This window comes from Jaculus jaculus, chromosome 12 (genome assembly GCF_020740685.1).
Source record: "Jaculus jaculus isolate mJacJac1 chromosome 12, mJacJac1.mat.Y.cur, whole genome shotgun sequence".
Classification (NCBI taxonomy): Eukaryota; Metazoa; Chordata; class Mammalia; order Rodentia; family Dipodidae; genus Jaculus; species Jaculus jaculus.
Window position 1 is genome coordinate 11,896,323 of NC_059113.1, and position 24,971 is coordinate 11,921,293.

The 24,971-nt window shown below is 49.3% G+C and overlaps 1 protein-coding gene across 4 annotated transcripts; it reads left to right on the forward strand.

The window, feature by feature from the left end:
* The first annotated feature begins 5 nt into the window (after positions 1-5).
* On the forward strand, positions 6-18,209 carry Dmtn (dematin actin binding protein). 4 transcript variants are annotated; one of them, XM_045131749.1, is made up of 15 exons: positions 9-82; positions 322-396; positions 900-1,055; positions 2,028-2,072; positions 2,419-2,518; positions 2,841-2,897; positions 3,159-3,311; positions 7,799-7,923; positions 8,439-8,544; positions 15,934-15,998; positions 16,150-16,198; positions 16,343-16,350; positions 16,541-16,606; positions 16,835-16,915; positions 17,019-18,209. In XM_045131749.1, exons 1-15 carry the CDS (start codon positions 65-67, stop codon positions 17,130-17,132), a joined length of 1,218 nt encoding a protein of 405 aa, XP_044987684.1. In that variant the 5' UTR covers positions 9-64; the 3' UTR covers positions 17,133-18,209. The 4 variants fall into 4 exon arrangements, with proteins under 4 accessions (XP_044987686.1, XP_044987687.1, XP_044987684.1 ...); XM_045131751.1 differs by lacking the exon at positions 322-396 and having other exon boundaries at positions 6-82; XM_045131750.1 differs by lacking the exon at positions 16,541-16,606.
* The last annotated feature ends 6,762 nt before the right edge of the window (positions 18,210-24,971 follow it).

Sequence of the window (24,971 nt, forward strand, 5' to 3'; positions counted from 1 at the left end):
TCGCCGCGGGAGCCGGGTCGCGCCTGACGCCTGTCCGCCCCGCGCGCGCCCCGGCCTCGGCGGCATGGAGCGGCTGCACAAGGTGCGCGCGGCGGCCCGGGGCCCGGCGCGGGGGCCCGGGTGGAGGTGTGGGGCGGGGGGGGGGGGGGACCGCCGCCTTCCCCGGCCGGCTCGGAGTCGCCGGTGCCACCTGGTGGCCGCTACGGCGCAGTACGCCGGGTTCCCACCACCCCCCCACACCCCAAGGCTTAGGGCAGCCCCTCGCCCCTCGCCCTCGCACCCACGCGCATGCCCACTCCCCCGCCTTCTCGCTCTCCCCAGCAATCTCTTACCTCCCCTGGGAGCGTCAGCTCCTCCCGAGACTCCAGTGTGCCGGGCTCTCCCTCCAGCATCGTGGTGAGTACCCCGGTCCCCACCTGCACCTCAGCCGGGCAGAGGGAGGGGCGGGGACACACTTCACCTGAGCCCCCTTGTAACCTCCCGCTGGTGGCCCTCTGAGCCCTGGCTGGTGGAGAGACCCAGGGATCCAGGGAAGATTCTTCGCTGCCCCTAGCAAGGTCTGGTCTGGCTCCGAAGTGCCTCGGAGGCAGAGTTGTTTGTTTAAAGTGACCATGGTAGAGAGGCTGGTATGGAGACACACATCTGTCAATCCCAGACCTTGGCAGGTGGGGGCAGAAGAAGGATCAGAAATTCAAGACCTGGGCTTTTAGAGTCTGATGCCAGTCCAGACCATGTGAGAACCAATAAGCAGAACCAAAACTTAACTTAAGGGAGTTAACACCTGAGAGTTGACGTTTCAAATGGCTTGTTTTCTGGGTGACTAGGTCCTGTGCCAATGAGACCGGGGCCCTAGGCCATGCTTTGGGCGCATCTGTTCCATTCAAGCCATTTCCCTTTAGGCCAAAATGGACAACCAGGTGCTGGCCTACAAGGACCTGGCTGCCATCCCCAAGGACAAAGCCATCCTGGACATAGAGCGGCCTGACCTCATGATCTATGAACCCCACTTCACTTATTCCCTCCTGGAACACGTGGAACTGCCCAGAAGCCGGGAGGTAAGAGGAGAGGGCTCCTCTGGGCAGATCTGGGGAGAGGTGGTTGGTGGAGTCCTGCAGGCGAAGTCTTCCCCAGAGGCAGAAGCAGAGGGGTCTGTGCACAGCGATCAGCCCCGAGTCTGGCAGCTAAATCAGGCTTGGGTGTGGCCGGGAAGTAGCCGGGCATTCACGGCGGGGAATGGCAGCCACGGTGGAACAGTGGCATCACCGAGAGGGTGGAAGGGGGTGAAAAGAGCAAACCACACTAAAGGAGCACCCGGAGTCATCCGGCCTCAGTCTCCTTCCTGTCCCAAAGAGGTGGCATATCTGCCCAAGCGCCTCACGAGGAACTCGGGGTGCACGGGACAGCGCACGGCAGACACTTTTGTCACTTGTACTCAAGAGAGAGTTCATGTTGGGGTGAGCTGGGGCCAGACGGGAAGACTTCAACACTAAGAAGCCATGGAGTCATGACTTCAGGCTGCTTCCTGGTCTTGTCCCACTATTCTTGGTCAGCTTCTGAGGGCAGAGCCGTAGCTGGTTCCCAGCTGACCCTTGGAGCACGTGGCACACAGTTCACAGGCCCGAACTTTATAAGGAAAGACTCGGGACTCGGAGAAGACCAGGCAGAGGCAGGATGAAGGGCCAGGCTGAGGATTTTGGCTGGGTAGGGGTGATGTGGCCCCTCTGAGGTTGTGGGTCGAGAGCTTTTCTTTTAAATATTTTATTTATTTATTTACTTGCTTGAGAGCAAGAGAGAGAAAAAGAAGCAGATATATAGAGAGAATGGGTGCCCCAAGGCCGAACTCCAGATGCATGGGCCACCTTGTGCATCTGGCTTAACGTGGGACTGGGGACTCAAAACTGGGTCCTTAGGCTTTGCAGGCAAATGCCTTAACTGCTAAGCCATCTCTTCAGCCCCAAAGGCTTTTTTTCTTTGAGGTGGGGAGGGAGGAAAGTTTAATCCTTCTTGCAACTCCTTTCCATTCACAGCGCTCACTGTCACCCAAGTCCACATCCCCCCCACCATCCCCAGAGGTAAGACTGCCCCATCCCTGTCTCTTTTCTTCCCCATCCTCTTTTTTTATGGGGCCCCAGTTTCCCTCCCTCCCCCACCCAGCCCAAGCTCAGCAGAGCCCACAGGATGACAGATTCAGCAGATCCCAGCTGGTCACTGGCCAACTCTGTCCATCTGTCTGTCTGACCCGGGACCCGTGCAGGCACCCCGAACAGATGGACAGGGTCCTTGACTGTGCTTCTTCTATCCTGTTGCCCTGGGATTGGGGGTGTGAGCTTCCAGAGTGGGAGGGCCTGGGGAGTGGCCAAGCCATGGACATGGAGGTGAGACAGGGTGCAGACCTAGGAGTCACACGTTTTCCCACAGGTGTGGGCGGAGAGTCGGACCCCTGGGATCATCTCTCAGGCCTCAACCCCCAGAACCACAGGGACCCCTCGGACCAGCCTGCCGCATTTCCACCATCCCGGTAGGTTTCATTGTCAGCCTGGCTGTGTCCTTTCCCTGGGACTTTGTTTCTTCAAGATCTCCAAATTCTTTACTCTCGTTTTCCTACCCTGGGGTGCACACCTGACCAGACCCGCTTGTGCGAAGCTCCCAACAGCGATGCGCTTGTCTCCCACCCAAACAGAAAAGTCCAGAACGTCTCACCCTGAGGGGCGTCAGGACCCGTGGCTGTCCTGGCGCATGGTCCCGTTCTCTTTGTCCCATCCCGTTTGTCTCTACTCTTTTCCTCAGAGCCACCATCCCCTGTCACCAGCATGTCCCCCTTCTCTTGTTCCTTCTCTCAGAGACCACCCGCCCAGATTTCAACATCTACAAGAAGCCACCCATCTATAAGCAGAGAGGTGAGGATCCCCTTGACTCCCTGGGGTGCCCCTCCCCCCCCATGCTTTAGTGATGGGCCATGTTCAGGAAGGGGGGTGGGAGAGTAACTTCATAACCCCGTGATACTCGCCCTGGACGCTTTGCTGGGCACTGCTGTTCCGCTTGGGGTCTCATGGGTGTGATGGCAGAGGTGAGGGAGCTGGGGATGGTGAGAGTGGGCCAGGCTGGCTGGCCGCCTGGTTGGCCTGGGGCAGGCAGCCAACGCGAGCTTTTGTCGGCAGAGTCCATGGGAGGCAGCCCGCAGAGCAAGCACCTCATTGAAGACCTCATCATAGAGTCATCCAAGTTCCCTGCAGCACAGCCTCCAGACCCCAACCAGCCGGCCAAGATTGAGACAGACTATTGGCCGTGTCCTCCATCGCTGGCTGTTGTGGGTATGAAAGACTGGGAAGAAGAGAGAAGGGAGGCTAGGACCCCAGTCACCATTTTCTCTCTGCCCTTTGGTACCGCCCCTTGAGCCCAGTTCTGCATTACCCATGCCCTGAAGTTCCTCTCCAGCTCCTTGCTCACTCATTTCTCCCCGCACCTCTGTCCTGCCGGATCTGTGGGCACACTTGTTAATTGTTCCTTCCCTTCCTGTTCACATGTTCAGTAACTCAGCAGACATTTCTCAAGCTGCTGCTGGGTCCTAGGCCCTGTCATAGGAGATCTGGGGAAGAGAAAAAAATAATAATAAACTGGCCCCCAGAGAACTTAAGTCATGTGAATGTGTTTCCTACCCAGTTTCACAGCAAGGCAAGAATATGTTACTCTTGTCCAGGCATGGTGGCACTGAGGAGGCAGAGGTAGGAGGATTGCTGTGAGTTTGAGGCCACCCTGAGACACCATAGTGAATTCCAGGTCAGCCTGGGCTAGAGTGAGACCCTACTTCAACCCCCCACCCAAAATAAATGAGGTCAGGGGCTAGAGAGATGGCTTAGCAGTTAAGGAGCTTGTCTGAGAAGACTAAGGACCCAGGTTAGGCTCTCCAGAACACACGTAAGCCAGATACACAAGGTCACACATGCACTCAAGGGTGCACACCCACAAGTTTGATTGCAGTGGCTAGAATCCAGTTGCAGTGGATGGAGGCCCTAGCACACCAGTTTTCTCTCCTTCTATTTCTTGCTATCGCTCTCTCAAAAATAAAATTAATTAATTAAAAGTGCTCAAGGGCCAGGGAGATGGCTTCACAGTTAAGGCATGTGCCACTGAAGCCTAAGGACCCATGTTTGCTCCTTCTGCAGCTCCCATGTAAACCAGACACACAAAAGTGACGCAAGCACAAGGTCACACATGCTCACTAGGTAGCATAAGCTTCTGGTGTTCAGTTACAGTGGCTGAGGCCCTGGTGTGCCAATTCTCTCTTGCTTATAGTTGCTCTCTTAAAAAAAAAAGCCAGGGCAACATTGCCAAACAATGTCTTAATATTTTAAATATATACATATATATATATATTTAAATAATATATATGTATTTATATAGAGAGATGTGTGTGTGTGTTTCAAAGTAGGATCTGGCTCTAGCCCAGGCTGACCTTGAATCCACTATGTAGTCTCAGAGTGGCTTCAAACTCATGGGAATCCTCCTACCTCTGCTTCCCAAGTGCTGGGATTAAAGGTGTGCTTCACTACATCCAGCTTAAATATATATATACATATATATTTTTTTAAATTATTTTAGAGAGGGAGAGACAGAGAGTGAGGAAGAGGCAGAGAGAGAGAGAATGGGCACACCAAGCCCTCCAGCCACAGCAAGTGAACTCCAGGTGCATGCACCACCTTGTATATCTGGCTTATGTTGGTCCTGGGGAATCGAACCTAGGAGCTTAGGCTTCACAGGCAAGTGCCTTAACCACTAAGCCATTTCTCCATCTCCCTTAAATATATTTTTAAAAATAAAAATTTAAATTTATTGGCTAGCAGAGAGAGAGAGAGAGAGAGAGAGAGAGAGAGAGAGAGGTGGGAGAGGAAGGGGGAAGAAGGGAGAGATAATGGGTGAACCAGAACCTCTTGCTATTGCAAACAAGCTTTAGCTGCATGCACCACTTTGTGTATCTGGTTTTATGTGAATACTGGGAATAGAACCCTGGGCTAGAGTGAGACCCTACCTCGAAAAACACAAAAACAAAAACAAAAACAAAAAACCATTGAGGGCTGGAAAGGTAGCTTGCTTTCAAAGACTAAGGACCTGGGCTCAGTTCCCCAGTGCCCACATAAATCCAGATGCACAAGATGGTACATGTGTCTAGACTTCAATTGCAGTGGCTAGAGGCCCTGTTGCATCCATTCCCTCTCTCCCCATTTGCCTCCTTCTCTTTCTTTTTCTTTTTTCCTCTCTCTCTCTCTCTCTTTTTTTTTTCGAGGTAGGGTCTCACTCTAGCCCAGGCTAGCCTGGAATTCACTCTGTAGTCTCAGGGTGGCCTTGAATTCACAGCGATCCTCCTACCTCTGCCTTCAGAGTGCTGAGATTAAAGGCATTTGCCAGCATGTCCGGATTTTTCTCTCTTTCAATAAATAAAATATTTTTTTATAATTTTTTTGAGAGAGAGAACAAAAGAGACAGATACAAATAAATATATGTATGCATGCATGTATGTATGTATGTATGTTTTTTGGTTTTACAAGGTAGGGTCTCATTCTAGTCCAGGCTGATCCGGAATTAACATGTAGTCTCAGGGTGGCCTCAAACCCACAGCAATCCTCTTACCTCTGCCTCCCGAGGGCTGGGATTAAAGGCATAAGCCACCACGCCCAACCAGTAAAATTTTTTTTGTTTTTGTTTTCCAAGGTAGGGTTTCGCTGTAGCCCAGGCTGACCTGGAACTCACTCTGTATTCTCAGGGTGGCCTGGAACTCACAGCAATCCTCCTACATCTGCCTCCTGAGTGCTGGATTAAAGGCGTACACCACCATGCCTGGCTCAATAGAATATTTTTTTAAAAAGAAAAAGTAAATGAAAACATAGATAGCCAGGCATCGTGGCACATTCCTTCAATCCCAGCACTCTGGAGGCAGAAGTAGGAGGATCACTGTGAATTCGAGGCCACCCACAGATGACTCAGCCATAAAAGGCACTTATGTGGGTTCTGGGAAATCAAACCTAGGTCGTCATGTTTTGTAGATAAGTGTGTTAACCCCTGAGTCATCTCTCCAGCCCATATTTTAAATTTTATTTTAGAGAGAGAGAAAGAATTGGTGCACCAGGTCCTCAGCTACTGCAATCAAACTCCAGATGCTTGTACCACCTAGTGAGCATGTGCAACCTTGCACTTGCCTCTCCTTTGTGTGTCTGCCTTATGTGGGATCTAGAGAGTCAAACATGGGTCCTTAGGCTTTGCAGGCAAGTGCCTTAACCACTAAGCCATCTCTCCAGCCCCAGCCCAGTTTTTAAATTTTTTATTTAGTTTAAAAAGTTTTCTTTGGAGGGCTGAAGAGTTGGCTTAGCAGGTAAGCCATTTGCCTCTGAAGCCAAAAGACCCAGGTTCAATTCCCCAGGACCCACATAAGTCAGATGTACAAGGTGGTACATGAGTCTAGAGTTCATTTACAGTGGTCCAAGGCCCTGTGCACCCATTCTCTCTCTCTAGCTGCCTCTTTCTCTCTTTTTTGAGGTAAATAAAAAATAAAAAATATATTTTTGGAGCTGGGCACTCGGGAGACAGAGTTAGGTGGATCGCTGTTAATTCAAGGCCACCCTGAGACTACAAAGTGAATACCAGGCCAGTCTGGGTTAGAGTGAGACCCTACCTCAAAAAAAAAAAAAATCAAAATTTGTGGGGGGACTGGAGAAATGGCCTAGTGGTTAAAGGTGCTTGATTGCAAAGCCTAATGGAGTTCTCATGTAAAGCCTGCTGCACAAAGTGGTGCACACATCTGGAGTTCATTTGTAGCGGCAGGAGGCCCTGATGTGCTCATTCTCTTTCTTCTCTCTCTCTGTTTTCAAATATTAAATAAAAATATTGTCCCTTTCCATTTGTCTGGAATAATAAATAAATATGCAAGCAGAGAGAGAGAGTTTAAGTGTGGATGCACCAGACCTCTTGCCACTGCAAACAATCTCCAGACACATGATCTACTGTGAGCATGTGGCTTTACATGGGTACTGTGGAAATAACCCTCCTGGTAGGCTTTGCAAGCAAGTGCCTTTAACTGCTGAGCCATATTCCCAGCCCCTCCCCCCTTTTGTTCCTGAGATATAATCTCACTCTAGCTCAGGGTGACCTGGAAATCACTCTGTAGCCCAAGCTGGCCTGGAATTCACAGTGATCCTTTGATCTCAGTCTGGGATTAAAGGCATGAGCTACTATTCCCAGATAATTTTTTATGTTTGTTTATTAGAGTGAAAGAGAGAGATGAAGAGAGAGAGAGAGAGAATGGGTGCACCACAGCCTCTAGCCACTGCAAATGAACTCCAGACACATGTGCCTTCATGTTGTACGTACGGCTTATGTGGGTTCTGAGGAATCAAACCTGGATCCTTAGGCATCACAGGCAAACGCCTTAACCACTAAGCAATCTCTCTAGTCCCCAAATAATTTTTCTCATAAAATAAACATAAATCAGAATTTGTAGTCTTTATTTTTATTTTATTGACTGGTTGATTTGAGAAAGAGAGAGAGAGAGGCAGATAGAGAGAGGGAAGAAGAGAATGGGCACGTCAAGGCTTCCAGCCATTGCAAAGGAACTCCAGACACATGCCCCGCCTCATGCATGTGACTTTACGTGGGTCCTGGGGAACCGAACCTGGGCCCTGTGGCTTTGTAGGCAAGCACCTTAACTGCTGAGCCATCTCTCCAGCCCTGTAGTCTTCTTTTCGAGGTCCAGCCCAGAACCAAGCTGGAGGAAGGAGCAACTGCATTGGTTCGTCTATTCTTGTTCTAGAGACAGAATGGAGGAAGCGGAAGGCATCTCGAAAGGGGGCAGAGGAAGAGGAAGAGGAGGAAGACGATGACTCTGAAGAAGAGATTAAAGCGATCAGGGAGCGTCAGAAAGAGGAACTCAGTAAGGTAGCATCTGGACTCCCTGTGTCTTCTGGGGGACAAATGCTCTGGCCCTGCAGCTTATCTTAAAGGATTTATACCTCAGGAGCGCCCGTGTCAGAGCAGGCGCATCTCCTTTCCCACAATCCCAGTTGCTGCTTTTGAAAGGACCCCTGGGCTTCTAGGGGTGTGCCACTTGACATTAGGGGCCAAAGCCCAGCAGGTTGAGTATTTCACAGGAAGAAAAAGGACATGGGTTACTGGTCCAGGGAGGGCAGAGTTGAGAGCCAAGAAATTGCCAGTGAAATGGCTTGTGCTCTGGTCACTTGGGACAGAGAGGCCACTGCATCAGAATTCTGCTTCATTAGTTATGACAAACCTAATGTGACTGAGTGTCAGGTAAGAGCGAGGGGCTCCACATGAACCAGCTACCTGCAGAAAACATCCCTGTTTCTGTCTAGAGTGTGACCAACACCACGCCTTTTGAAGAGGAGAAGCGGTTATCTTAAGTTTCAGCTCCCTCCTCCTCCCGCCCCCAACAGGTTACTTCCAACTTGGGAAAGATGATCTTGAAAGAAGAAATGGAAAAGTCATTGCCCATCAGGAGGAAAACCCGCTCCCTGCCTGACCGGACCCCCTTCCACACCTGTGAGTACTGTGGAGGGGGCTCAGGGTCACCTGGCCAGACCAGCGCGGGGGAGGCGGAGGAATGTCATCCACTGAGTCATTAGACGTAGACGACGTGGTCCTGGGGCTAAAAAGATCATCCAGTTCTTGCCCCACAAACATGAGAACCTGCGTTGATCTCCAAAAACCCATGCGAAAATGCCAGGCACGGTGGTGCATGCTTTTATTCCCTGCGCTGGGAAGGCGGAAGTAGGAGGTTACCTAGGCTTCCCCAGCCAGCCAGCCTAGCCTAGTTGCAAAGCTCCGACCTTGTCTCAGAAAAGGTGGCGGCACCTCAGAACAGCACTGAGGTTGTCCTATGGCCTCTACATGCAAACACACACATGTGCATATGCACCTGCACGTACCTGGGAATGCACACACACCAACTCAAACATGCACGTACATACTTTAAAAAAAAGGGGGGCATGTGGCACACACCTTTAATCCCAGCACTTAGGAGGCACAGGTAGGAGGATCGCCGCAAGTGTGAGGCCACCTTGAGAATACATAGTCAACTCCAGGTCAGCCTGGGCTAGAGTGAGAACCTACCTTGAAAAACAAAACCAAAAATAGAGGAGGAGGTGGGGCTGGGAAGATGGCTTATTGGTTAAAGGCACTTGCTTGCAAAGCCCAGTGGCCTGGGTTCAATTCCCCACTACCCACTTAAAGCCAGATGCACAAAATGGCACATGCATCTGGAGTTCATTTGCAGTGGCAAGAGGCCCTGGTAAGCCCAAACTCATTCTTCTCTCTGTGTTTGCAAATAGATACTTTTTTTTTTTTTAAAGAAAAAGGCTAGAAAGCCTGGGTGTGGTGGTGCATGCCTTTAATCCCAGCACTCTGGAAGCAGAGGTAGGAGAACTGCTTTAAGTTCAAGACCATCCTGAAACCAAAGAGTAAGTTCCACGTTAACCTACCTCCAAAAATCAAAACAAGGGGCAGGGGGCTAGAGAGATGGCTCAGCAATTAGAGATGGTTCAGCAGTTAAAGATGCTCGCTTGCAAAGCCTGATGGCCTGGGCTTAACTCCTCAGCACTCATGGAAAGCCACAAGCAAAGTGGTAGATGCACCCCAACATACCTGCGACAATGGGAAGCAGAGCTAGGAGACTCTGAAGCAAGAGGGCCAGCTGGTTTGACATTCGTTTGCAGTGGCAAGAGGCCATGTCCCATAGAAGGCAGAGCATGGACAACTGTGACCTACACACACACACCTGTACACAAACACACAAACACACAAATACAAATTATCATTTATATATATATATATATATATATATATATATATATATATATATATATATATACACACACACACACACACACATATACACACACACACACACACACACACACATACTTTTTTTATTTTTTGGTTTTTCAAGGTAGGGTCTCACTCTAGCCCAGGCTGACCTAGAATTCACTATGTAATCTCAGGGTGGCCTCAAACTCATGATGATCTACCTATCTCTGCCTCCCAAGTGCTGGGATTAAAGGTGTGCGCCACCAAGCCCAGCTCCAAATTAATTTAAAAAAAAAAGGTTACATGGGGCTGGAGAGATGGCTTAGCAGTTAAAGGTGCTTGCTTGTGAAGCCCAAGGACCTAGGTTCAATTATCTAGTATCCATGTAAGCCAGATGCACAAGGTGGCACATGCTTCTGGGGTTCGTTTGCAGTGGCTGAAGGCCCTGGCATGCCCATTCTCCCTTCCTCCCTCCCTCCCTCTCTCAATCTCTCTCTCTCTGTGTCAAATAAAGTAAAAACATTCATTTAAAAAAATGAGCTGGAGAGGGCTGGAGAGATGGCTTAGCAGTTAAGCGCTTGCCTGTGAAGCCTAAGGACCCCAGTTCAAGGCTCAATTCCCCAGGAGCCATGTTAGCCAGATGCACAAGGGGGTGCACGCATCTGGAGTTCATTCATTTGCAGTGGCTAAAAGCCTTGGGGCGCCCACTCTCTTCTCTCTCTGTGCCTCTTTCTCTCTCTGTCTGTTGCTCTCAAATAAATAATAAAAATAAACAAAAAAAATTTTCAAAATGGGCTGGAGAGATGGCTTAGCGGTTAAGTGCTTGCCTGTGAAGCCTAAGGACTCGTTTCCCTAGGACCCACGTTAACCAGATGCACAAGGGGGCGCACGCATCTGGAGTTCGTTTGCAGTGGCTGGAGGCCCTGGTGTGCCCATTCTCTCTCTATATATGCCTTTTTATCTGTTGTTGTCAAATAAATAAAGTAAAAACAAAACCAAAAAAAATTAATTAAAAAGTTACAATATCAAGCTAGAGAGATGTAGTGGTTAAGACACTTGCTGGCAAGGATAAAGGACCCAGGCTGAATTCCTCTGTATCCATGTAAAGCCAGATGCACAGGGTGGCACATGCGTCTGGAATTCGTTTGCAGTGGTTGGAGGCGCTGTCATGGCCATTCTTCCTCTATCTGCATGTGCCTCTCTGCCTCTCTCTTCTCTCAAATAAATAAATAAACATATTTTTTAAAGGGCCAGGTGTGGTGTCACATACCTTTAATCCCAGCACTTAGGAGGCAGAGGTAGGTGGATCACCGTGAGTTCGAGGCCACCCTGTAACTAAGCACTGGGGCTCCCCACAAGAGAGCCGGGATTTGGGAGCAGTATAGCCGGTGGCGGCTCGGAGGGGTCTGCGGGTGCTTTTGAGTGACAGTGACAAGTTCCGACGGACTCACCTGAGTCTCAGAGGGGCCAGGTCACGGGGCTAAAGGTCCTCACAAACAGCAGTAAGAGTGTGGGAGCAAAGGGAGACAGCCCGAAACACCCGGCAACTCAGAGAGCATCGAGCAGGGAAGCCAAGACCTTGAGCGGCACCTCAGCCTAGCCTGGGCTTCGCAAGAGCACAGTGGCTGGAGAGAGGAGGGGCGGGGAGGGCCACCCCAGAAGGGAGCTCCAAGGCCTCTTAACGCCTGACCTGAGGAGCTGCTCCGTGTTACTTTTATTGTGAACGGAGGACAACCAAGTCACAATGGTAGCACAAGTCTCTCATCCCAGCCCTGATGAAACCGAGCAGGAGGTTCATGACTTTGAGGACAACCTAAGCCACATAGACTCTTTATCTCGATGAAAATTTAAAAAAAAAAAATTTTCGCTTGAAAATCTAGACTGAAAGTGGAGAGCTGCGGTCTGTCTTTTGATGTGAGCAACTGCAAGGTGCCATTGTAGAAGGCAAACAGGGTGCAGTGAGTAGAGATGCCAGTCATCTTTGGAGGCAATCTGCCACGCTCACCAGGAGCTGGGGTGTGTCAGCCAGGCTTTCTGTCCCCATCAGGAAATACTAGGCCGGGCCTAGTTGCTTTGGCCTATGTTCCCAGTTGCTCAGGAGACTGAGGCAGGAGGATTGCAAAAGGGCTGAGATTGAAGCTCAGCGGGAGAGTGCTTGCCTAGCATGAGATAGGCCAACTTTATAGAGAAAAGTGATTTATTTAGCTCATCATTCTGAAGTTCAAGGGCTTTCCTGTCAGAGTAGCAAGGTGGTACAGTTATTATGTGATAAGAAACAGAACGTGTGTGTGTGTATGTATGTGTGTGTATGTGTGTGTATATATATATATATATATGTATGTATATATGTATATGTATATACATATATACATATCTATATATATGGTCTCATGAGAGCTCCACCCTGCCACCCTGATGACTTTACTTATTATTATTATTTTCTTTTTGGCGGCACTGGGGATTGAACCTAGGGCCACATGCGTAGTAGACAAGTGCTATATCACTTAGTTGTACTTTGTGCCCTCTTTTAAAAATATATTTATTGAGCTGGAGAGATGGTGTAGCTGTTAGGGCACTTGCCTGCAAAGCCAGAGGACCTAAGTTCAACTCACTAGGACCCATGTAAGCCAGATGCACAAAGTGTTACATGCATCTGAAGCTCATTTGTAGCGGCTCAAGAGCCTCTTGGTATGCCCATTCTCCCTCTCTCTCTCTCACCTTACAAATAAATAATAAATTAAAAATTAAAAGAGGGAGCGACTACTTTCAGATGTGTAGGGTTTGAAATGCCCAACGTACAGCATGTAGGTAGGCGTTGAGTTGGACTGAGTCAAGAGCTGGAGGTTAGCCAGGCGTGATAGTGCATGCCTTCGATCCCAGCACTGAGGAGGCTAAGGTAGGAGGGTCGAAGTGAGTTCAGTGTCACCCTGGGACTACGTAGTGAATCTCAGGGCTAGAGCAAGACCCTACCTCGAAAAACAAAACAAAAAGAGCTGGAGGTTCTGAGGCCAACATACAAGAGGCTAGGTGGAAGGATAGGTCAAGTGCCCACACCTGAAGAACTTGGATGGTGAAGAGAACGATGAGCTAAATAAATCACTTTTCTCTATAAAGTTGGCTTCTATCATGGGTGGCCGATGGTAAGACTGGGGGAAGGAGATGGAACCTCAGAATGTGGGAGGCTGGTCTTGAAGGACCTCTTCCTTTGAAGGATGGGGTGGACCTGCCGAGCGGGGGAGTGGTGAGTCCGGCTTGTCTGATGGGAAGTGTCCCCATGACCTTACCTTGACCAACAGCTGGAGAGCAAGAGGGGAGATGTTGGGCTGGTCTAGGGCTAACCTTTGATAAGGAAAGTGCTGAGGAGCTGCGAGGCCAGGCTCTTCGGCGGGGAGACTGGTGAAAGTCATTACTGTACTCCTCCACACTTTGGCACTGAGGACACAAGAACAGAGGCTGGGGCAGTGAGAACCTGGAGGTCTGCATGAGATGGCTGGCCTAGGCGGGGGGAGGGGGTGGGAGCTCCAGGGTGAAGGCCGGTTTCCCAGTGATGGCAGAAGACAGCTCCCGGGCACGGCCCTTGACTAGGCATGGCAGATGTGGAACAAACAGAGAAGTCGCTAGGATTGACAATGTTTTTACTTTTTCTATTTTTTGGTGGGGGATCAGGTGAGATAGGGTCTCATGTTGTCTAAGCTGGCCTCAAACTCACTTTGTAGCCATGGATAGTCTTGAACCCTGGTCCTCCTGCCTCTGCCTCCCGAATGCTGGTATTATAGGTGTTCACTGCCACATCTGACCTTGGCACTGGGAACTGAAGGGCGTATAAGGTGACTGTGGCTAGGATACTCCCAAAATTGCCTAAAATGCAGGATCATGATGAGTGGGAAGATTTCCAAATGACGTTGTAGAGAATTTGGAGTCTGTGGTTGATGCCTGGAGAAAGAGACAGATAGAAGGACACCCCAGGGGGTGAATTTAATCTTGGTGTTCCAGATTTTTCTCTTCAGGCAAGAAAACAAAACAATACATAAATAAATAAAAATAATACTGTGGTTTCCATTTTGGTTTTATAAAATAGAATAGCTAGAGCTGGAGAGATTGCTTAGTGGCTAAGGTGCTTGCTTGCAAAGCCAAAGGACCCAGGTTCGACTCCCCAGGACCCAAGTAAGCTACATGCACAAGGGGACACATGCCTGTGCAGTTTGTTTGCAGTGGCTGGAAGCCCTGGAAGCCCTGGCACACCCATTCTCCCCCCCCCCCACCCCCTGCTCTCTAGCTGCCTCTTTCTATATCTCTCTCTCTCAAATAAATAAATAAATAACAGACTATCTAAATGCCTCTTTCAGCATCGCTTTTGGCACAGGTCCCTGGACTGAGGCATCTTGTGGTCATGTAGGTTATGGTGGGATCTAGCTGATATAAGTAAGCATTCTAGAAGTGCTCTGGAGTGAAAAACCTACATATGTGCTTTGTAGGTTGAAATTCTGACAACCCAAGTATGAGCGTAGAGTTTCTGCAAGAGTCTGCAAAGCTCCAATACCGAAAGACCGTGAACGCCAGTGACTTTCTATACGAGTTTAGGATTCCTCTTCTGAAATGCTTAGGACTTGAAGGGTTTCAGACTTAAGACTTTGTATTTGGTTTTGTTTCTAAGATTTGGAACTGCTTGGGTGGATGACGCCAGCGGAGGACCCTGGACTAGGCAGGAACAGAGTCAATGGAATGAACGTATGCTATAAAAGGACTTGTTAGGTCAGCTGACGGGGTGCGGGCTGGGCAGGCGGCAGTCTGAGGACTTGGTGGCTGTTCAGTCTGTGAGGCCAGAGGCTTCATCCCTTTCAGTCTGGCTCTGGAGACCTGGAGGGCTCCTGAAGAGCCTCCGGCTAGTCTTCAGTCCACACTGGAAGGTTGAAGACACCATTTTCCCACATCCGTGAAGGACGGTAGTAATAAGGTAGATGTACTTATCAGCAAGGAGCCAGGGCAACCAGGTAAAAACAAAAATAAAAGTGCTAGTTTTTTTTCCTGAAATATATATCTCTCTCTCCTCTCTCCCTGCCCGAAAAGGACCGCCCTCTTCACATTAGTCCTTCCTGGAAGCACCCTGACAGATCTACCCAAGAGCTGTGTCTCTTCCTTGGTTGCTGATCCAGTGAAGGCGGCACTAGAGATTGATGGTCACAGCTCCTTAACCCAAACATCCAAACCTCAAGCAAATGTCTAGAATTATAATCTCCAGTGCATCAGGGGTTTAGGAATTGTTTTAAGGATGCTCAAGTTGCAGATGATGTCCAGTCATGCAAGAGGGAAGCATCTTTTTTTTCTTTCTGTTTTATTTATGTAGTTGACAGAGAAAGAGGGAGGGAGAGAGAGAAAGAATGGGTACACCAGGGCCTCCAGACACTGCAAGGGAACTCCAGGCGTGTGTGCCCCCTATGCCTCTGGCTAATGTGGGTCCTGGGGAACTGGGGAATTGAACCTGGGTCCTTTGGCTTTGCAAGCAAATGCCTTAACCTCTAAGCCATCCCTCCAGCCCTTTTTATTTATTTATTTATTTATTTATTTATTTATTTATTTTTTGCTTTTTGAGGTAGGGTCTCACTCTAGCCCAGGCTGACCTGGAATTCACTATGTAGTCTCAGGGTGGCCTCAAACTCACGGTGATCCTCCTACCTCTGCCTCCCGAGTGCTGGGACTAAAGGTGTGCGCCCCCACGCCAGGCATGGGAAGCATCTTGACTGCACTGAGACAGTGACTGTGTGTCTGTATCTTAACGTCACGTGTGCAAAATGTAGCTGCTTACAGCATTCATAACATTGTAATCGTTCAGCCGTTTCTCCCAGATCGTAGATTAATTAGTGGATTCCAGAGGCTCATCTCACGATGCCGAGCCTCGGCCGTGCCTGCGGGCTCCGGTGTGTAGTCGGGACAGTGCTGGATAGAGACAGGAGGGCCGATGAGCCCTGCCGCTTGCTGAATGTAATGAGTGGGAAGCTGGAAGCCATCAGGAGCCGACCAGGTTCTTCCCAGCTGGCTCCTGTCCTGGCCAAGGTCACTGAGGCAGCCCTCACAAGAAGGACTGTTAGGGCCAAGGGACTGAACCCAGGCCTTCTTACTGTCTTCCAGCCATGCAGTCGGGAACATCTAAGTCCTCTTCTCTCCCTTCCTACGGCAGGACCACTCTGAGCCGGGTAAGGCCTCGGGAGGAAGTGTGGGCTTCGCGGGAGACGTGCGCATGCTTGGTGCTTCTGGCTGTCTTGGGGAGTGGAGAGACCCTCAGGGTGCAGGGAACTGATGAGGAAATATCCCACCTGCCTCTGATTCCTTTGTGTCTTTTCCTAGCTACAGTCCACAGAGTTCAGCCCATCGGGGAGTGAGGCTGGGAGCCCAGGTAAGAAGTGCCTGTCGCTGGGGAGCTGGGGAGGGGACCGTCACAGGCACCCTAAGGCAACCTGTGTCACAGGTGGGCAGGGGGTCAGTTCAAGGTCGGGCGTGGCTGAGGCTTGTCCTTGAGCCCCTGCTCTTGATTCCGCAGGCCTGCAGGTGAGCGCCCCCTGGAGGGGAGAAGGAGAATCACCCGAAGCCAGGCCCAGGCACCTGGCGGTGGCGGGGTAGGGAGGGGCGGGGGACCACCACCGAGTTGCCTGGTGAAGATCGAAGATGCCCGCCTGGGGTAAGCCTGGGAAAAGTCCCCCTACCCCACTCTGGCTCACTGCAGCTTTGGTCTCCCCAGAACGGAGAGGGCCAGAGGGGGAGGATGGACCGGGGGAACTCCCTGCCCTGTGTGCTGGAGCAGAAGGTGAGGGCAGGGGACCTGGCCGCCGCAGCGGGGCGGGTGGCCGGGAGGTGGTGCAGCCTGGCAAGCTGCGTGCGCTGTGGGGCGGTCCTGGATGACGAGCGGGGGAGGGAGATGGAGGACAAAGCAGCATGACCCCAGCGGCCTCTGCAGATTGACAGGGGGTCCTAGGGGATCCAGGGGGTCAGGAGCTCAGGAGACTGAGCCTGAGGGTCCTCCCTGCCTCCCCAGATCTATCCCTATGAAATGCTGGTGGTGACCAACAAGGGGCGAACCAAGCTGCCGCCAGGTGTGGACCGGATGAGGCTTGAGGTATGCAGGGAAGAGGCGGTGTAGAGGCGAGCCCCCCTGGTCACTCAGCACTGGCCCCCTCCCTGAGCCTCCGTTCCCTCCGCTGCCCCGTGTGCCCCCGCAGAGACATCTGTCAGCCGAGGACTTCTCCAGGGTCTTCGCCATGTCTCCTGAGGAGTTCGGCAAGCTGGCGCTGTGGAAGCGGAACGAGCTCAAGAAGAAGGCTTCCCTCTTCTGACCACCCCGCTGGCCCTCCCTGTCCCCGAGGGCCCTGGAGCTGAGGCCACGAGATCCCCCCCACAGCATCTTCTTCCCCCCGAGGGCTGAGAGCAGTGGGAGGCAGAGCAGACACATTGGGCTCTGCTCCTCAGGAAGAGGGGGAGCCTCGACCTCGGTAGGCCCAGGGCCCTGAGGTGTGGACTTCCTTCCCCGCAGCAACGGGCCAGGGCCTTCATCCCGTCCCTGGTCCCCACTGCCTAGCCACACCCAGCCTGGACAGAGTCAGCGTTTGCACCCTCGCCCTGCCTGTCACTCACATGAAAGTCCACAGAAGGGTGTGAGGAGAAACGAAGGGGGACTCGGTGTTCAGGCCTATGTGCTGTCCTGCACGAGGTGGGGTCACTCAGCCAGGAGGGGACAGCTCCGGGACCCTATGTCTGCCTGCCCCGGGGGGCTCCAGCCCAGTTCACTCCTTCTGAAAGCTCACTGCACTGGGGCGTCTTGCTTCTCTGATGGGCAGGAGCAGGCTCCGGCCGGGCCTCCAACAAGGAGGCCGCCGTCCTCCTGGCTTGTCTGTCCTCTACTTGCAACTCCCAAGCTTCACGGTCTCTTGCTCCAGCCCCGGGGCCTCTGACGCCTTGGCTAAGAGTAGAGATGCCACCTACATAATGCCTAGCCACCACCAGCCTCCAGACAAAGCCAGCCAGGATGCCTCCTAGCACCCGCCCACGGCCTTGCCAGCCCAGGCCTCAGCCTCCCTTCAAGGGAATGGCTCAAGAGGCCAGGCTTGGAGCATCTCTGAGAGTCCTGCCTCCCAGCTCCCCTCATTGCCATGCATCCTCCACTGTGCCCTCTACAGAATGTAATTTATTGGGGTACCCCTGCTGCTTTCTTCACCTGACTCCCTGCCCTACCTAGTTGCACTCCTAGCTCCCCCTCTCTCCACATATGTATGTGTATATAATTATATATATATTTTTGCCTAGGTCTGGTTTTGTTCCTACCCAGGCCTTGGCATTCCCTTTCCACTGTGTGTGTGCTCATGCTGGGATGGGTGACTCTGTTTGGAATTAAAGGTTTGCATTGGGTCCCTAAATCTGTTGTTGTTGTTTTTTCTCCTGTCCTTTGGTTCTAGGAATCAAACCCCAGGCCTTGCATATATTAGGCAAACACTTTATCCTTTCCCTTAAAAAAGATGTTTTTTTAAAAAATTTAAATATTATTAACGTATTTTGTATGGATGCATCATCTGTTGGTACCCTCTTTTCCCTTGTCCTTGTCCTGGTTTTATATATATAATTTGTTTATTTATTTGAGAGAGAGAATGGGCATTCCAGGGCCTCCAGCCACTGCAAACGAACTCCAGATGCCTTCGCCCCCTTGTGCATCTGGCTTACTTGGGTCCTAGAAAATCAAACTGGGGTCCTTTGGCTTTGCAGGAAATGCCTTAACCACTAAGCAATCTCTCCAGCTCCGTTGTTTTTGCTTTTTATGGAGTCTCACTAAATTGCCCATGTTGGCCTTGAACTCAACTCTGTAACCCAAGCAAGGCTTTGAACGTTCAGTCTTCCCACCTCAGCCTCCCAAGTAGCTGGGGTTGCAGGCCTGTACCATTAACCCCAACTAACCTGTGTTGTTTTGTTGTTGAAACGGGGTCTCATATATTCCCAGCTAGCCTCAAACTCTATGTAGCTGAGGCTGACTTTGAACTTAACCTGCTCCTGTCTCTGCTTCCTCAGTGCTGGGATTACAGGCATGCATCACCATGCCTGGTTTATTTGGTGCTGGGATTTAAACCCAGGACTTTCTACACGCTAGGCAAGTACTCTTATCAACTGGACTATATCCCCCCAGCCCACGTACTTTTAAAAATTTTATTGATTGACTTGCATATGTGTGTATTATAGATAGGGACACCACTCTACAAAGGCGTGTTGGGATCACAGACACTTTCTTTTCTTTTTCTTTTTTTTCAGGGGGGTTGGTGGATTCACAGTAGGGTCTTGCTGTAGCCCAGCCCAGCTGACCTGGAATTACTGTCAGTCTGGTTTTGAACTCACAGCAATCCTCCTACCTCTGCCTCCCTAGTGCTGGGATTCAAGGCGTGCACCACCACGCCCACCTGACTCACAGACACATTTTTTATGTGGGTGAGGGGGAACTGAATCAGGGGCCAGCAGGCTTTGCAGGCAAGCACCTGTAACTGCTGAGCCATCTCCCCAGCCCCCATAGTTTTTAAATATTTTATTTATTTATTTGATTTTTAATCTTTTTAAAAAATTTATTTTCTTTATTTATTTGAGACAGAGATGGAAAGAGGGAGTGAGAGAGAGAAAGAGAGAGAGAATGGGCATGCCAGGACCTTCAGCCACTGTAAACAAACTTCAGACACATGCACTATCTTGTGCATCTGGCTTGTGTGAGACCTGGGGAATTGAACCTGGGTTCTTTGGCTTTGTAGGCAAATGCCTTAGGCACTAAGCCATCTCTCTAGCCCTATTTATTTTTCTTAAGATTTATTTTTATTTATTTATTAGAGGTAGAGAGAGAGAAAGAGAGAGAGAATGAGCACACCATGGCCTCTAGCCACTGCAAACAAACTTCAGACTCATAAGCCACCATGTGCATCTGGCTTACGTGGGACCTGGAGAATCCAACGTGGGTCCTTAGGCTTCACAGGCAAGTGCCTTAACCACTAAGCCATCTCTCCAGGCCCCTATTTATTTTATTTTATTTTGGTTTTTTGAGGTAGGGTTTCACTCTGTCCCAGACTGATCTGGAATTTATTATGTAGTCTCAGGATGGCCTTGAACTCACTCCAATCCTCTTACCTCTGCCACCTAAATGCTGGGATTAAAGGCATGTGCCATCACGCCCAGCTCCCCTCTTTATTTGTTTGAGAGAAAGAGAGAGAGAGAGAGGCAGATAGAGAATGGATGTGCCAGGGCCTGGTCTAGCCACTGCAAACAAACTCCAGACACATGCACCACCTTGTGCATCTGGCTTTATGTGGGTATTGGGAAATCAAACTTAGGTCCCTAGGCTTCGAAGGCAAGCACCTTAACCACTGAGCAATCTCTCTAGCTCCTCCATTTTTTATTGACAACTTCCATAATTGTAAACAATATCCCAAGGTAGTTCCTCCCCTCCCCATCTCCATTTTTTTTTTTAATGAGCCACAAGCCCTGAGTCAGAGATGGAATATGGATGCATATGGGGGAAAGCTGGCTGGCTGAAACAAGAGAAAGTGGATCAGAGTCACTCAAAATTGAACAGTGCTTTTGTGCTTTTTTTTTTTTTTTTGAGGTAGGGTCTTGCTCTAGCCCAGGCTTACCTAGAATTCACATCTCGAATTCATGGTGATCCACCTACCTCTGCCTCCCAAGTGCTAGGATTAAAGGTGTGTGCCACCGTGCCCTGCCAAACAATGCTTTTTAAAAATTTATGTACTTATTTGTTTTGGTTATTTTATTTTATTTTGAGAGAGGGTCTCATATAGCCCAGGATGGCCTCAAAACTCATTATGTAGCTAAGGGTGACCTTGATCTTCCTGTCTCCACCTCCTGAGCACTGAGATTACAGGAACTTTCTCTTTTTTTATTTTTATTTTTTATTCACTTTTCTTGTTTGTTTGTTTTTTTGCATGGTAGGGTCTCACTGTAGCCCAGACTGACCTCGAATTCACTACGTAGTCTCAGGGTGGCCTCGAACTCATGGCAATCCTCCTAACTCTGCCTCCCGAGTGCAATATTCATGGTTTTTATACATGTATGTACTACATTTTGATAATCACTTTCCATTACCATCTGCCTTGAATTTCTGATCTTCCTGCCTCCGCTTTCTGAGTGCTGGGATTACAGGCATGTACTTGCTTTAGGCAGTACTGGGAACCAAACCAGGACTTGGTGCATGTTAGGCAAGCATTCTACCAAGCTGCACCTCTAGGCCCTGAACAATGATTTTAGGAAAAGTTCTGCTGCTCCCACAACATAGTTTCATCCTTGCAACAAACCTGTGAAGCCAGCAGGATAGATCATCGGAAACCCTTCAGCAAATGAGAAAAATGTAGAATAGAGACACTTTCCTTGAACCCAGCGCTGTAGATAAAACCAGTGTGCGGCACATGTGTGTGCAGGGTGTGAGGGAGACAGTTTTCTGCTTCCTTTTGTTGGGACAGGGTGTTTGAACTCGGAGTCTTGAGTACATTAGGTAAGGCCCGTGCTGTACCACTGAGCACACCCCGACTCCCCAGTCCTGGAGAGGCAGAGCTCTTCTTGCTGGCAAGCAGGGCCAGGCAGTCCAGGAGGTGCAGAGGCCTGGGCCATCAGACAGGCAGCGAGCATGTGGAGACTTAACCAGCGCGTGAGCGTTAGGGACACGGCAGAGACACGACATCACGTTCTCTGTCTACTCGGCGCTCACAGGATTTGGGGGGAAATGTCATCAAGAGGTGCTGGAGGCAGCCTGTGATCACAGTTATTGAAAGTGCTTCTGGGCGGCAGAGATGGCTCAGCAGTTAAGGCATTTGACCGCAAGGCCTAAGGATTCAGAAAAAGTATTCTTTTCAATAGCAATGATACACAAATATAGTTGATGTAGAAGTCCATTCACAGGCTGGAGAGATGGCTTAGCAGATAAGGAGCTTGCCTGTGAAGCCTAAGGACTGAGGTTCAGTGCCCCATATCCCAAGTAAAGCCAGATGCACAAGGTGGCGCACGTACCTGGAGGTCGTTTGCAATGAGTGGTTAAAGGCCCTGGCACACCCATTCTCTCTCGCTCTCTATCTGCCGCTTTCTCTCTTTCTCAAATAAGTAGTAAGTAAATTAAAAAATTATTTTTTTAAGAAAAGAAAGTGCTTGTGGAGGGCCCAATTTGACACTAAGTTCAAAGGTTTTTTTTTTTTTTTTAATTTTTATTTATTTGAGGGGGGAAAAAAGGGTGGAGGAGAAGTGACAAAGACCAGACATTGAATTCTGTCCTCCATGCACATAGTCACACACCTACATACACATACAGAAAAATATTAAAATAGATAAAGCCATGTGATCAAATTCCTTCACATTCTCCCCATTGCTGGCCTGTTTCTTCCATCTTGGGTCAGTGCAACTGATGAACCTCCATCACCTTGGCTCTTCATCTAAGCTGACAGGAGAAGATTTAACGGTCATCTGCAAACGAGCTGATCTGGCAAAAGAACTTAATAGGCCAGTGCTCCTCCACACTTTTGGTATCTAACGCATGTAGTGCATACACTGGCTCTTTAAAAAAGTATTTTTAAGTCCAATATTAACCTATCTATTGTTCACTTAAGAGAGGATAGAGAAACAGAGAGAGTTGAGTGTGGGCATGCCAGGGCCTTGTGCCATTGCACTTTAAGTGGGTGTTGGGGAATTGAACCCTGAGCTATTTCTCTAATCCATACAGTGACTTTTATTAGAGTTTTTTCTTTTTTTTCTTCCCGAGATAGGGTCTCACTCTAGCCCAGGTTGACCTGGAATTCACTGTGTAGTCTCAGGGTGGCCTTGCACTCATGGCAATCCTCCGACCTCTGCCTCCTGAGTGCTGGGATTAAAGGTGTGTGCCACCACACCTGGCCCTTATTAGAAATTTTTATTTTTAAAATATGTATTATTTATTTATTTATTTATTTATTTATTTATTTATTTATTTATTTATGTGTGTGTGTGTGAGAGGGAAAGAGTGAAAAAAAAGAGAGGGAATGGGTGCACCAGGGCCTCCAGCCACTGCAAACAAACTCCAGACACATGCGCCCCTTCGTGCATATCTGGATTACGTGGGTCCTGAGGAATCGAACCCGGATCCTTTGTCTTTACAGGCAAGCGCCTTAACTGCTAAGCCATCTCTCTAGCCACTACTAAAGGTTTTTTTTTTTTTTTAATGTTTGTTTTTATTTATTTATTTGACAAAGAGAAAGAGGGAGAGGGAGAGAGAGAATAGGCACACCAGGGTCTCCAGTCACTGCAAATGAACTCCAGATGCATGTGCCACACTGTACATCTGGCTAACATGGGGAATTGAACCTGGATCCTTTGGCTTTACAGGCAAACACCTTAACCGCTAAACCATCCCTCCAGCCCCCATTAGAGGTTTTCAAGTAACATTTTAAAAGTCATTTTAGGGGCATGCCCATTATCTCTCTCTCTGCCTCTTTCTCTCTTTCAAATAAATAAATAAATAAAATATTTAAAAGTCTGTGGGTTGAGGAGATGGCTCAGCAGTTAAAGGTGCAAAGCCTGATGGCCTGGGTTTGATTCCTCAGCATCCAATAAATCCAGGTGCACAAAGTGGTGCATGCATCTGGAGTTCATTTGCAGCAGCAAGAGCTGTTCTCTCTCCATAAATAAATAAATATATTTTTTAAATAAAAATAAAAAGTCAAATAAAAGCTGGGCATAGTGGCTCACACCTTTTTTGTTTTTCAAGGTAGGGTTTCACTCCAGCTCAGGCTGACCTGTAATTCATTATGTAGTGCCAGGGTGGGCTCAAACTCATGGCGATCCTCCTACCTCTGCCTCCCAAGTGCTGAGATTAAAGGCGTGCGCCACCACACCCGGCTGTGGCTCACACTTTTATTTATTTATTTATTTATTTATTTATTTATTTATTATAGGCAAGCCCAACAGACTGGCCTTTTTTTTATGAGAGAGAAAAATAGAGAGAGAGGGAAGGAGAGAGAATTGGTGCACTAGGGCCTCCAGTCACTGAAATCATGCTCCAGACATGTGCACCCCCTTATGTGCCTGGCGACCTTGCACATCTGGCTTACTTCAGGTCTGAGGAGTCAAACATGGATCCTTAGGCTTCACAAGCAAACGCCTTAACCAGCAAGTCATCTCTCCAGCCCTGGCTCACACCTTTGTTGTTGTTGTTGTTGGTTTTTCAAGGTAAGGTCTTAGTCTAGCCCAGGCTGACCTGGACTTGATTATGTAGTCTTCTCAGGGTGGCCTCAAACTTATGGCAATCCTCATACCTCTGCCTCCCCAGTGCTGGGATTAAAGGCTCCTGGCTCACACTTTTAATTATTTTTGTTTATTTTTATTTATTTATTTGAGAGTAACAGAGAGAGAAAGAATGGGCGTACCAGGGCCTCCAGCCACTGCAAACGAACTCCAGATGCATGCACCACTTTGCACATCTGGCTTTATCTGGATACTGGGGAATCAAACCCAGACCATTAGGCTTTGCAAGCAAGCACCTTTAACCACTGAGTCATCTCTTCAGTCGTCCCCTCCCCCGCTTTTTTTGAGGCAAGGGTCTCATGTAGCCCCTGCTGGCCTCCAACTTGCTATGTAGCCATGGATAATCTTGAACTTCTCAACTCCCTGTCTTCACCTCCTGAGTGCGGGGACTTACAGGCCTGGGACACCACGCTGCATTTACATAGTGCTGGAGATCAAACTCAGGGTTCATGCGTACTAGGCCAGCGCCCTACCAACCGAGTACGTAATGGGACTCTATGTCTTACTCTCTCTTTCTATGATGCCAGCAATTACCAGAAATACATTTTGGGGTGAGGGGTTGAAACAGGGAGTCATATATTCCAGACTGGCCTTGAACTCCTAATCCTCTTCCTTTACCTCCCAAGCACTAGGATTAATATGCTCCACCACACCTGGCTTCAGGCTTCAGAAACTCATGATATAAAAAAGCATATTTTTAGCCAGGCGTGGTGGCGCATGCCTTTAATCCCAGCACTCAGGAAGCAGAGGTAGGAGGATCGCCATGAATTCAAGGCCACCCTGAGACTACATGACTACATAGTGAATTCCAGGTCAGCCTGGACTAGAGTGAAACCCTACCTCGAAAAACAAAACAAAACAAAAAATTATATATATAT